Source organism: Erpetoichthys calabaricus, chromosome 14, assembly GCF_900747795.2.
Source record: "Erpetoichthys calabaricus chromosome 14, fErpCal1.3, whole genome shotgun sequence".
Lineage (NCBI taxonomy): Eukaryota > Metazoa > Chordata > Cladistia > Polypteriformes > Polypteridae > Erpetoichthys > Erpetoichthys calabaricus.
The window spans coordinates 22,099,837-22,113,286 of NC_041407.2; the positions used below are offsets into that span (position 1 = coordinate 22,099,837).

At 40.3% G+C, this 13,450-nt stretch overlaps 1 protein-coding gene across 1 annotated transcript in view; it reads left to right on the plus strand.

Annotated features, from left to right (window-relative positions):
• pctp (phosphatidylcholine transfer protein) overlaps window positions 1-13,450 on the plus strand; it is a 42,412-nt gene that overhangs the window by 7,538 nt on the left and 21,424 nt on the right. Inside the window, exon 2 of the mRNA XM_028819232.2 lies at window positions 5,830-5,947. Coding sequence (XP_028675065.1) covers window positions 5,830-5,947 — 118 coding nt within the window. The remainder of the gene's footprint in view (window positions 1-5,829; window positions 5,948-13,450) is intronic.

Genomic DNA, 13,450 nt, shown 5'->3' on the forward strand with positions numbered 1-13,450 from the left:
ACCTCCGTCCATTTCTGTCCTTTAATGATACTCAAACTCTGGCTCATTGTTTCATAATGTCTCGTATCGATTACGGTAATTCTCTCTTCATCAGCCTCCATGCAAAATCTATACAGAAGCTACAGTGCATTCAGAACTCCGCAGCCAGAGTCCTCACCCACACAAAGTGTTCTGGTCACATCTCCCCTGTTATCTGCAATCTTCACTGGTTACCAGTTCCATCAAGGATTTAATTCAAGATTCTGCTTCTCACCTTCAAAGCCCTACATATCCTTGCCTCTCTCTACCTCACTCAGCTTCTAGCTCCTTACACTCCTGGTCGCTTTCTCAGGTCCTCGAGCAGTCATCTCCTTACTGTCCCATGCACCAAACCCTCCACCCTGGGCAGGCAGGTCCTTCAGTGTTATGGCCCCTCCACTCTGGAACTCTCTTCCTCAGCCTCTCCAAGATTTGCTGCTCTTTCTCCACCTTTAAATCTCAACTCCAAACTTTCCTCTTCGACGAACTTTTGTCTTCTGTGTGATCTTTTTCTTTATTTTTTTCTTCTGTATATAAAGCGACCTTGGGTTTGTGAAAGGCGCTCTGTAAATGCAACTTTTTATTATTATTATTATTATTATTATTTTATTATTATTATGTGTTCTCCACACATTTATATGTTTAATAGGGGTCTTTATATTTCTTTAGTTCTTTATTTATTTATATAGCATATTTAAACCAACTGAAAGTTTATGAAAGTGCTGTACATAGAATCAAAGCTAATAGTCAGAAATAAAAGCAAGATGCAAAATTATAAAAATATGTATATACTAGACATTAAGCCCGTTACAATAACAGGCGCTAGAACAGTACTGCATAAACATTAGTAGGAACAGTCTATATTAAATGGCAAGGGACCGTCTATTTTCTGTTACAGTAATACTGACTTGTATGTGGCTGTAATATGTGTCACTGTATTGTGTGCCTTTAATTTTCTCTCACAGTGATACTGGTTTGTATTTCCGTAAAATGCCTGTAATTTTCTCTGACAATAATACTGGCTTTGATGTCTGTAATATACGTTTAATTTTCTGTCACAACAGTGGGCAATCAGCAGAGTTTCCCCAGCAATATGTCTTAGGTCTTACCTCATCTACCCAAATCCGATTTGATCGGCTGCGCGATATTTTATAGGTCCCGCCCTCTCTGTGTTGAGTGACGTGTTAGGCGGCCTTTGAAGCATCGCACCGTGCCCCGCGCATGCGCACTTCAACAGAAGACACACACACACGGACACTGGACGCACACGAGTTTTATTAAAGAGGATATGTGTGTGTGCGTAATATCCAACAACTGTCTGTCTGCTATTCACAAGAGAACAACTATATGGATTTAGATCTGGTTTTTTTGTATAATTTGCTTGAACATTCCGGTTGATTTTGTGACTTTTCTCATCGCACTAAGTATCATAGTTTGCTTGCGGTACTGATTTATTTGCGTGAATCCGAGAGAGACTCATCGAGCTGAGGTTTGGGTCTGGGCTGTACTCACTCATGCATCAGCCTCTGGGCATATCTTACATCTGCTTAGCTAGCGAACAAGAGAACTACTTAATGGATTTAGATTGGGCTTTTTCCTAGAATTTTGCTTGAACCTTCTGGTTATTTTTGTGACTTGTCTCATCACGCTAAGTATCATAGTTCGCTTGCAGGAGTGATATATTCACGCTAATCTGAGACAGAGGCTGCGGGCTGAGGGGAGATGAGGGGAAGCGTGACACCAGGAATTGGTGGGAGGTGGACAGAGCCCTCCTTGCTGTCCTGTTTCACTTCTATGCTGGGGATGGCAAGTATATACAATATATATATATATATATATATATATATATATATATATATATATCCTCTTTAATAAAACCCCTGTGTGCGTCCATGTATCCGTGTGTGTGTCTTCTGGTGAAGTGCACATGCGCGGGACACTCTTTAATAAAGGACATCATTGCTGGGGAGAGTGCTGATTGGGTAGTCGCGGCCAAGGCAGAAGTACAGGGAAGGGCGGAATGAGTGGCAGAGTCACCGGCCTCTAGCAGATGCTTCAAAGGCCGCCTGACACGTCACACAAGACAGAGAGGGTGGGACCTATAAAATATCGCGCGGCCGATCCATTCGTATTTCGCTAAATGAGGTAAGCAACATCTCCTGGAAGAACGGTCAGTTCAGCAAGTAAACATCAACAAAAGAAAGGCTGAAAGACAAAGAAAAATACGAGCAAATAGATCGATTTAAGAAATAGAAAATGAGCGTCAGAAAAACGCTAAAAGAGAAAGACTCAGAAGAGCAAATAGATCTATAGAAGAACAGGAAAATGAGCGTAAAAAAATTCTCAAAGAGAAAGACAAAGACGAGCAAATAGATCTATTGAAGAAGAGGAAAATGAGCGTCAGAAAAATGACAAAACACGCAGAGCTAAAGCTAAAATAAAGAGATGCAGCATAAGAGATCTTCAAACAGACACAACACATCAATCAACAGCCACAGAGGAGAGGATAAATGTAATATTAATTATACTTATGGTATTGTCATATACGTTTCTATTTTATTTTTATTATTATTTTACATTTAATATAGACTGTACCTACTAATGTTTATGCACTACTGTTTTAGCGCCCGTTATTGTAACGGGCTTAATGTTTAGCATATATATATATATATATATATATATATATATATATATATATATATATATACTAGCCATGTGCGCCTAACTACGTTGTGCGTGTTAAAGTTGTCTGTGAAGGGCTCCCTGTTTAAACGCGGCTGCCAGTCGTGAACTGGGCCCTTCGTCGCACAGCATTATGATTTTTTATAAGGGAAACAAAATTACAAAACAAAACCCTTGGACATTGATTCGATAGGAACGGCCTACTTGGAATCACTGTCCGAATAGTAATTATGTGGTGGTGGAGGAGCATTTCTGCTTCTCTCCGTTCACAGTCCGTCTTGTTTTCATAACGCTGTCGTTTCCTCTCACGATCTCTTCTCAACCTTTCTCCAATCTCGCAGGTTGCTTTGTGGCAATCCAAAGAGTAAGGCAATATACACGGAGCAATGGTTATAAAAGGGGGACACATAGGTATCCAGGCTCTTTAAAGCATAAATAGCGATCACTTCACTGACATGTGAGCAAGCCAGGGTACAACTGTGAGACACGTAGCACTCGCCGGCTACAACGTAACAATAATAATTTCCGGAACGTGCTGTTACGTTGTCATTCATTTTACCCACTGTCTTTCTTTCAATCCTATGTTACGTAGGCACGTACATTTTATCTTCGGCAATCTCATTCTCTAACCAGGCCTCAGGAGCTAACCAGCATAACACTGTTCACCACCCCTTTCGTTATTCTGGCACATTGTTGACATCCGTGAGTAACAACAACGTACTAAACTGGAAGGTGGTCTACGCATGCGTGGAATTTGCGGACAAACAAAGATCAAGATCCAAATGAAGATTATATATAAAGAAAGATTAGTTAATTTAAAGCACAACAATTTGTTTAGTTTGAATGTCTGTGTTTTGAGGTGTGACTGGAGTACGACAGTCTTCAGTAGTATAAGCCTGGAGGAGATTCTTAATGCAATGCCTATGTTTTAGCTGTCTCTCTACTGCCATCTAGTGCTTCTTCTTCTAATTCATTCGTGGACAAACAAAGATCAAGATCCAAATGAAGATTATATATACTGTATATATATATATATATATATATATATATATATATATATATATATATATCCACCCATCCATCCATTTTCCAACCCGCTGAATCCGAACACAGGGTCACGGGGGTCTGCTGGAGCCAATCCCAGCCAACACAGGGCACAAGGCAGGAAACAATCCTGGGCAGGGTGCCAACCCACCGCAGTATATATATATATATATATATATATATATATAAATTGAAAAAGTTACACATACATAATCATACATACACCAAAATTCAAACACAAATAACTTATACATTCATGCACAAGAATCAAAATGAACATAGTGTAAACAATATGAATAGAAACTTTTAAAACAATCAAAATCATAAGCTTAAAAACAAGTGAATAAAGGTTCTTTTTTAAGTACAAACTTAAAACTATGAATTGTGGTAGCTAACCTTATTGGCGAGAGGCAAACCGTTCCACAGTTTAAGAGCAGCCGCCAGAAAGGCACAATTGACCCTCAGCTTCCACCGTGTCCACATAGGCCAGTAACTAGTAACTGTTTTGAAGACCTTTTGGGGCTTTCAAGCTACACTACTGAAAAAGACAGTATCAAAAATGAACTGACAATGCCACGATGTTAGTTCTTCTTGTAAAGGTGTGTATTTAAACTAATTAATTTAATGAATTTCCCACCCAGAACTTGCAATAACAAGTCAAGCAAAATGACCCCTTTTATTAGCTAACTAAAAAGATTTGTTTTCCAAGCTTACTTATTTAAGGGGATGGGGAGCCTAAGTTCGTTCTGGTAGCTATGGATGCAAAGCTGGAATTGACCCTGGATGGGGACCAATGCATCACAGGTCAAGTTGACTCTCGGGGAACTTTGATCCAGCAGTTGGTCTAAACCTGCATGTCTTTTGGACATAAGACAAAAATTTAATGCCTTAAAAAAAATCCGGAGTGGTCTCCCCTAGACTTTCTTGTATCCTCAGATATTGGGATGGATATTTGAGGAGTAAACTGCAAGACAATGATTGTATTTTTATATTATGTACATTAAATTACAATTAACAACAAATCAAATTAATAATACATTGAACAATTATTATAAAAGTGAAAGTTGAATAAATCGGACTCTGCTGCTGCATGAATAAAAGGTAAAGTACCACTTCTGGTTAAGAGGAATAGCCCAAAAGTTGATAGAAATGTACGCTTTGCACCTAATATTTGTATGAAAAATTTGGTTGAGCTAAGTGAAAATGTACTCAAGTTATCATGTTTAAACACAAACGCGGACAGACAGACACACAGACTTAATTCCAGAAATGGTATTTTCAGACTCTAAAACATTGAGATTCATCAAAATCTCGAAATGGAATTTTTGGAGGATTCCAATACTTTCCTTATGCTTTGTACATGAGAAAGTAAAAAAAAATGGAGAGAAGGTGCACAAGCTTGGAATTTGAACTCGGGAATCAACAGTTGAGGTACCTGCATTAACTGCTGTGCCACCTTCCTTTTCAAGTGGTATTTATGACTTTTTGGTTCCTTTTATGCTTGGTTTTAACACATTTTGTTTATAATTGTTTCAGATTTCATTTATACCTGGTCATTAAAATGCAACTTCATTGTCCACACTGTGTTTCAGTAGTTTCAATGCGGCCTTCCCTGCACTAAATTAATTTCACTAATGTCCCTAAAGAAAAAGCATTAGCATTTACGCTTGAGTTAAGTGTGGTCACCACTCATTTCCGACCCCCTCTGAAAATAGTCTGAGTGCTCTGATCAGAGGTGCGTTTATATTGGGTTGTTAATGTGGTCAAGTGCTATCTGATTTTGGGGGGATCACCGAAAACGTACTTATAAAGAAGACCTTAAATTCCCACATGATTGTTTGATTGATTTGTGGATTACTTAGTCACAGATGAGTGAGTCTACGTCTCTTCATTTCTGAAGAAGTGACAGAAAAAATGCACTTTAAAGTTCTTGATCATCTTTAAAAAATGGTTAATTAGTTAAGGCAAGCAAGAAGCAATCAAATTAGGCCATTGTGCTCAATAAAAGTCTTATGTCTTAAAGAGTGGATGGTCATCCCTTTTATGTTTTTTTACCTCCTTGTCCCTCATGTTTCTGTTCCCTAGGACAGTGGACTTTATGAATACAAAATTTTTGGAAGCCTCGCTGATTATCCTCCGGATGAGTGTGCCGCCGTTTACATGGACTTAGAATATCGGAAACACTGGGATGGCTATGTGAAAGGTGGGTACATTTGGACCACCCCACGCCTTCAATGTTATGTAGGTGCCCGCTCACTGGTAGACTGGAAGAAGTTTGGTTTGGTTTGCCAGAGTCTATGGATGCTTCTGTGGTCTAGTGTGTCTTCTACATCACAGCAGCAGTCCAACAGATCTGTCATTTGGATGAATAGCTTTGGAGGTTCGGGTTTATGTCTTGTGAATTAATTATTTATGTTTAAGAAATGAAAACAAGTTCAGATTCCGAAAGTATTCAGACCCCTTCACTTTCTGCACACTTTATCGAGTTGTAGATTTAATTGAAATTGATACATTTGCCATTGTTGCCCATCAGTCTACACTGAACAACCCATAATGACGAATGGGTCGCAAATTTGTTAAAAAACAGAAGTTTCTCATTCAGAGAAGGATTCAGACCCTTTGCTGTGGCACTCCAAGTTGTTCTGAGGTGCATCCTGTTTGCATGAATTCTCTTTGAGATGTGTCTAGAACTTGATTGGACTCCACCTGAGGTAAACTCAGCAGAATGGACATCATTTAGAAAGGCACTCGTGTATGTATATAAGGTCTCACAAGTCACACTGCATGTGAAGATGAAAACCAAGCCATCAAGTCCAAAGAACTCTCTGTAGACCTCTGCAATCACATTCTGATGAGGCATACATCAGGGCATTTCTAAAAGTTTGAGAGCTGCCTTAAGTATAGTGGCCTTAATAATTGGGAAATGGAAGATGCTTGGAACCAACAAGACTCACTCTGGAGCTGACTGTTTTGGCCAAACTGTGGCTGTGGTCTGGGAGGTAGCTAAGAACCTGATTGTCACTCTAACAGAGCTTCAGAAGTCCTCTGCTGAGGTGGGAGAACCTGTTGGAAGGACAACCAATGGAAAATGGATGGATTGATGGATGGATGGTTGACCTAAGTGAAAGAGTTCTCAAGTTATTGTGTTTACACACAAACACACGCACACACACACACAGACATGATTCCAAAAATGGTATTTTCGGACTCAGGGAGGTCTATAACGTCGAGATTCATCAAAATCTCGGGATAAAATTTTTGGACAATTACAATATTTTCCCTTTACTTTGTATACGAGAAAGTAAAAAAAAGAAGATCTTCCAGCAGGTGGCTCACAAGAGGATTCTCGGCACTAACGCGGTGTTGCTCCTCGCTTTACTGCTCGATGTCTGTCTCTCTCTCTCTCTCCCTTCCTTTCTGGGTTAAATCATCTTCAGCCCAACCGCCCTGTCCGTGCTGTGCCTTCCCCTTAAAGGTGTAGTTCCCCATTTTCGGCTAACCCTCAGCAACCCATTTCCTGAGGTACTCCTTATGGAGACGCAAACTAACAGAGGGACATTAGCACATTTGGCACCCGCTACAGACTGAACAAATGGAGGTCTTCAGAGCTTGCAGAGACTTACCCAAGAAGACTTGAAGCTTTAAATGCTTCCAAAGGGTCTTCTACGAATTACTGAATTAAGGGTCTGAATACTTATGAATGAAAGATTTTTAGTAAATTTATAAACTTTTCTGAAAACAAATTTTCACCTTGTCATTAGGGGTTATTGAGTGGATTTTGATGGGCAGCAATGGCAAATTTATCCATTTCAAATTAAAGCTAAATCCACTGTGTAACACATTATGGGATATCGCTGGCCACATGCCCTCCCCTGTACCTGCCAATATATAATTCACAACACTTTTTATGCAGTAAAAACAAAAACACTTTATGTACGGCATCAGATGTGATAGAAATTTAACGTCTTATTTAAGAAAGAAACATCCTCTAACAGGACAAATCAGTTATGAGGCAGGAGAAAAGCTGTTCATTGCATCTTTGAATTACTCCTCGGTAAAATGCCTTGGAGGCAGCACTCTTCAAAAGCAGTCCGTTACAGCACGGTCAGCATGATCAGAGAAACAAAGAATAGAGGTTCAGTGTATAAACTACTAGCTGTGCCCTGCAGCTCTGCCCACATAGTAGTGAAAGAGGACAAACTTTAAAAATCAATAAAAAAAATTAAAAAATGTAATTTTGTTACCAAGCGGAATGTAGGTATGCTCCAATGTCAAATGTTGGCACTGTATCTGATCGTGTTCAGCTCTGACGAGAAAGCGTCCCCCACATGGGAAGAAAAGCACGTGGCCGTGATATCTCTGCCAATGAGCAGGTACCCTCTAAAACACACGTAGCTCTGATCTCTCTCTCTCAAAAACGTCAAACGTAACTCCTTCACAATCTGTAGATGATAATATCTGCTGAACAATAATTTAGCGGAAATGTAATAAAAAGAGTAGAGAAGGCCCATCCATCCATCATTCAAAATCTAAGAATCTAAACTTATTTGTGCTTCCTTATTCATGCTGCCTACTAGAAGGACAAAAGCTGAAAGCATCGCAGATTTTTACCATTAATGCTTACAGACACATCAAGCAGAAAAATGTCTGATTTTTTTCATGTCTAACAGTGACCAGTAGTTTACCAGAAATTGATCAAAGACATTAGAGAGACCAACCGATATTTGTGACATTGAGCATGAAGAGATTTTCAAGTTTCAGTTGAAATGCAAAATCTAGGGAGTGTACATTAAGTTTTCTATATTAAGTCATTACTGGTCCTCAGTGGCTGTATCAGATCTCCAAACCACTGGCCTTGTTCCCCTCACATGCTGCTTTCTCGTGACCCCGCCCACCTAGCTGAGTATCCAGGTAGCACCAATCATGTGGTAGTCATTGAAGAGACACCGGGGAAATAAAAGGAGAGCGTGGCTTTTGGGTTGTGCTCAAGCATTGTGCATATGTTTTGAAATGCTTTTGTGTTTTATATTTGGTTGACAAATGTTTTTAACAATTATTTATTTATTTGTTTGTTTGTTTATCTATCACTAGGCTGCAAACCATTCATTTATAAAGAAAAGGTAACAGCTTCTCTGGCATCCTTAGTGTCGTGCAATAATATTAGCATCTCCTCCATTTTCCTCCCTCAGTTGTCCAATTAGAGCCCTGTGATTACCCCCATGCTTTTTTTTTCTTCAGCCTTCTGTCAAATGTGATAACCTAAAAAAAAGTAGAAATGTGTTTGTAACCCAACCCAGGCCCAAATAAGAAATCTGTGTTAAGTACATGTGAACTTTTCTATTTAGGTTTGTTTAACTTCACTTACAGGCAATTGACGTCATCTGATAAATTCATATCAACTCAAAGCAGACGCTGTGGTTTTTGGTTGAATCATCTCTTGTCTCTTTCAATATTTTATTTCATATGGAATTACTTTCAGTTTTTGCTTAATTGCAAAAAGTGTAACACAAGAAGAGGAGGAGGAAAACACCACTCCAAAATGAACCTTGGGATCATGTCTGACCAGCTGATTCAACTCCCTTTCAGGCCTCAGAATCATGCTTTTATATTTATTGGACAAGCGGTCACATCAAGAAGGTGTAGTCTTCTTTCTTGTAGACTGATGTGGACCTCCGAGTACTTGTAGTACTGCAACACCACTACAACCATTCCCTGAATAGTGACCGGGTGTAGAGGTTCTAAAGTCAATAACCAGTTCCTTGGTTTTGCTCCTGTTGAGTTGCAGACAGTTCTTAAAGTTCTCCACCTGACTCCTGTACACTGTCTTACCCTTCTTGTCACACCCCATTAGTGCAGAACCATCTTAGAATTTCTGCAAGTGACATGACCTGTTGGGATATTTATAGTCAGAGATGTACAGGGTGAACAGAGAAGGTGACAGGACGGTTCTCTGTGATGCTCCAGTGTTACTCACATCCACATCAGAGACGCAGTCCTTGAACTTCACAAATTGTGGTCTGCAGGACAGATAGTCCATTATTCAGGACATCACAGGCTCATCCACCTGCATATCTCTGAGTTTATCCCTTAACAGGGGTGGCTGAATGGAATTGAAGGCACTGGAAAAATCAAAAAAACATAAAGCTCTCAGCAATGTAAGGATTGTCCAGGCTTGTGTAGCATAAAGAAAAGTGCCTCTTCCATTCTACTCTACCAATTTGAAATGGGTACAAGTGGTTTTTCACAAGAGAACTCATAATGTCCACCACCATCCTCTCAAAGTCTTCATGATATGAGACATAGGTGCCCCTGATCTGTGGTAATTAAGTGAAGAGGTGGTAACTGTCTTACAATCCAGGATGTCTTCCACAGCAGTGGCACCTTCTGGTGACGGAGCAGAGAACACCACAAAGTTGGACAGCACAGGCCTTAAGAACTTGAGGAAAAACTCAATCTGGTCCCATGGTCTTTCCTGTGTATGTCCTCCTCAGTTGTCTCCTCACTTGGTCATTAGTTATGAAGAGCAGTCTTGAAAGATAATCTGCAAGTAAAGATGTATGTGTCATGTGTCAGCCAGCATTTCTCCCCTGGGATTCAAAGATGTGTTTTTTGTCTGTTTTGTCTAATTTTGTATAACTTATTTTTATTATTTCTTACACTTATTATGCATATTATTCTTTGTGTTTACTTGATTACGTCCCATGTGTGTTGTGGATGGTTCCCCAAGGAGTTGGGACCACCTGCCAATCACTGTCAGGAACTGTCTTCCACTCTATATATTGCTGGATCTTCCACAATTCCTGGGGGGTTCATTCTGTCATCACCCAGGTGTCCCAAAAATAGTTTCAAAGTTACCCACACAGGCTTGGGGCAGGAGACTAATTAATTAGAGGAAATCTTTATAAAATAAAAGGTTTATTTTAAACAAAGGCTCAGTAATCCAAGAAGCTCCTAAGATCACAAAAGAATTGCCTGAGAAGGCAAGGCAATCCACAACAAATAAAGTCCCAATACAGAATCCAAAGGCCAAGTCAAAAACAGAGCACCGGTTTAAAAATTCAGAAATCACGAAAAGCAATAAAGCACAGCAAAAACACAAATGACACTCCACTCCCTAGCAGGTTTGAAATGAACTGCCAGGTATTAAGTAAGGCACCTGCCATAAATGGGGTGGTGGGCAGTGATTGGCAGGTGGCCCCGCCCCTTGGGGGGAACCACCCACAAAACTCATGAGACGTAATTAAATAAACACAAGGAATAATATGCATAACAAACAAGAGAAGCATGAATACAAATAAATTATACTAAATTAGACAAAACACACAACTTTGACCTCCAGCCAGGGGAGAAATGCTGTCTGAAACAGGACAGTATGGCTGACAATTCTAATTTATAAAAATGCACATACTTTTGTGAATCCTTCACAGTGTGATCTTTTACTACGCTGGGTGGTTGGGTGATAGGGGGTGTTGGCATTGAGAACCTGACATTGAGACCCTATACAGGTGCTGGTCATAAAATTAGAATATCATGACAAAGTTGATTTATTTCAGTAATTCCATTCAAAAAGTGAAACTTGTATATTAGATTCATTCATTACACACAGACTGATGTATTTCAAATGTTTATTTCTTTTAATGTTGATGATTATAACTGCTGCGGCGGGTTGGCACCCTGCCCAGGATTGGTTCCCTGCCTTGTGCCCTGTGTTGGCTGGGATTGGCTCCAGCAGACCCCCGTGACCCTGTGTTCGGATTCAGCGGGTTGGAAAATGGATGGATGGATGGATTATAACTGACAACTAATGAAAGTCCCAAATTCAGTATCTTGGAAAATTAGAATATCAATTAAGACCAATGTAAAAAAAGGATTTTTAGAAATGTTGGCCAACTGAAAGGTATGAACATGAAAAGTATGAGCATGTACAGCACTCAATATTTAGTTGGGGCTCCTTTGGCCTGGATTACTGCAGCAATGCGGCGTGGCATGGAGTCGATCAGTCTGTGGCACTGCTCAGGTGTTATGAGATAAAGGGTTCACAGGATCTGGGAAACTTTTTGGAAACTGGCTGGTCATTATGTTTGGTTCTTGGCATGTATATGGCTTCTTGCAAGAGTGTATTAGACTTAAGGCAACATTTGGTGCTGCTCGTTCTACTCGTGCATCCATTAGGCTGTCAGTCCACACCCAATCCTGTTTTCCAAAGCATGCTCATGTTCACTTTCATCTCCCACTGTCTCTCTTTCTATTGATCTCTTCTATGACCAGCCATGCTCTTGCTTTGCCTCGCTCCACTTTTTAGCTCCATGCACAATTTTCCCCATGAATAAGAAGTGGCTTTATACTCCTGGATAAAGAAATGTGCTCTGAAAACCCCATGTCTGTGTCCGTAGATCTTGCTCTAGTTGTCCCGTCCTCCTTTATTTGTAGCAGGGTTTCGCATGTAACACACTAAGGTCGTACTCACACTGGGCACATTTGTCCCGTACCGTCCCCCCTCCCTACTCCCCCACTGGTCCGCACTCACACTGCGCTTAAAGTTCTGGGCCCTGGCACGCTTTCGTCATGACCACGTGACTTCGTGTAAAGCCAAAAGAAGATCCGAACACGGTGTGACGGCATGCATGTCAAACCAATTTTGCTTATTTTGTGGTTGTTTTGGAGTCATGTAGGGCGGGATAACACTCTACCCTCTTACAGATTTATTGAGATTTAATCGTGCTGCACGTACGAGAAGATTTTACAGTGTCAAATGAAGTTAAGGGAGGAATTGGCAGCTTCTCTTGCCAGCTACAATTCATGCTCATGTGTAAGGTGAGAATAGAAACCTGTTTTTAACTCAAAAGTTATTGAATAAAATTGGAATTGCACTGACTTGTCGCTTCATTGACGTCATGTCTCTTTTCCATGCTTAGGCAGATTTAACGATCACACTGTTCCCGAATGCTACTGAACCGTGTTCAGGCCCATCTCTTCCAAGCGGGCCAGGGCATGGTACGGATGACCTGGCATGGAGTGATCACATTAGTCAAACGAATTAGACTTTGTGGGGTTACATCTGGACAAATGTGCTCAGGTACAGAACGAATTGCCAGTGTGAGTGCACCCTAACTGTCTGGGAGACTTCTAACAGGCAGCCTTTAGTCCACCACTGCCATTCTGTTACATTTGTTATTGTGGAGTCACTTCTGCCAGGGTAATTGGGACAGTGGAAACATTTTACATGCTGGTCAGAGATGCCAATATGAATAGCACTGCACTCAGTACACACGTTGAACATAACCCCTGCCATCTACGGTTAGCCTTCAGCTGTTTTTCCAATATTTGAATTGGATCAATCCCACAAAACAGGTCAGCCTCATTGCCCCTTGCATGATTTTGTATTGCGGTGTATATTCATGTTAACTCCAAGGGGTTACTGAACAATAGCACAGTGACAATTTATCTTCCGTTAACATTTTGGGATTCAACAGACATGTCCAAAGGATAAAAAAGAAAAGGCTTTCCAAGTTCTTTGGCATAAGAAATTGCTGACATTAGTTCATCAAGCTCTTCAAGATAAAACTCTTTTGTTTAGCTCCGACGTGAATTTCACAGCCCAGTATCAGCGTGCCGTTTTAGTTTGTGACAAGAAGCACTTAGATCACAAGTGTTTCCAGACCCTCCCAGCAATTAGCTTCCCCAGATAATGGAAAAGGTTTTCTGT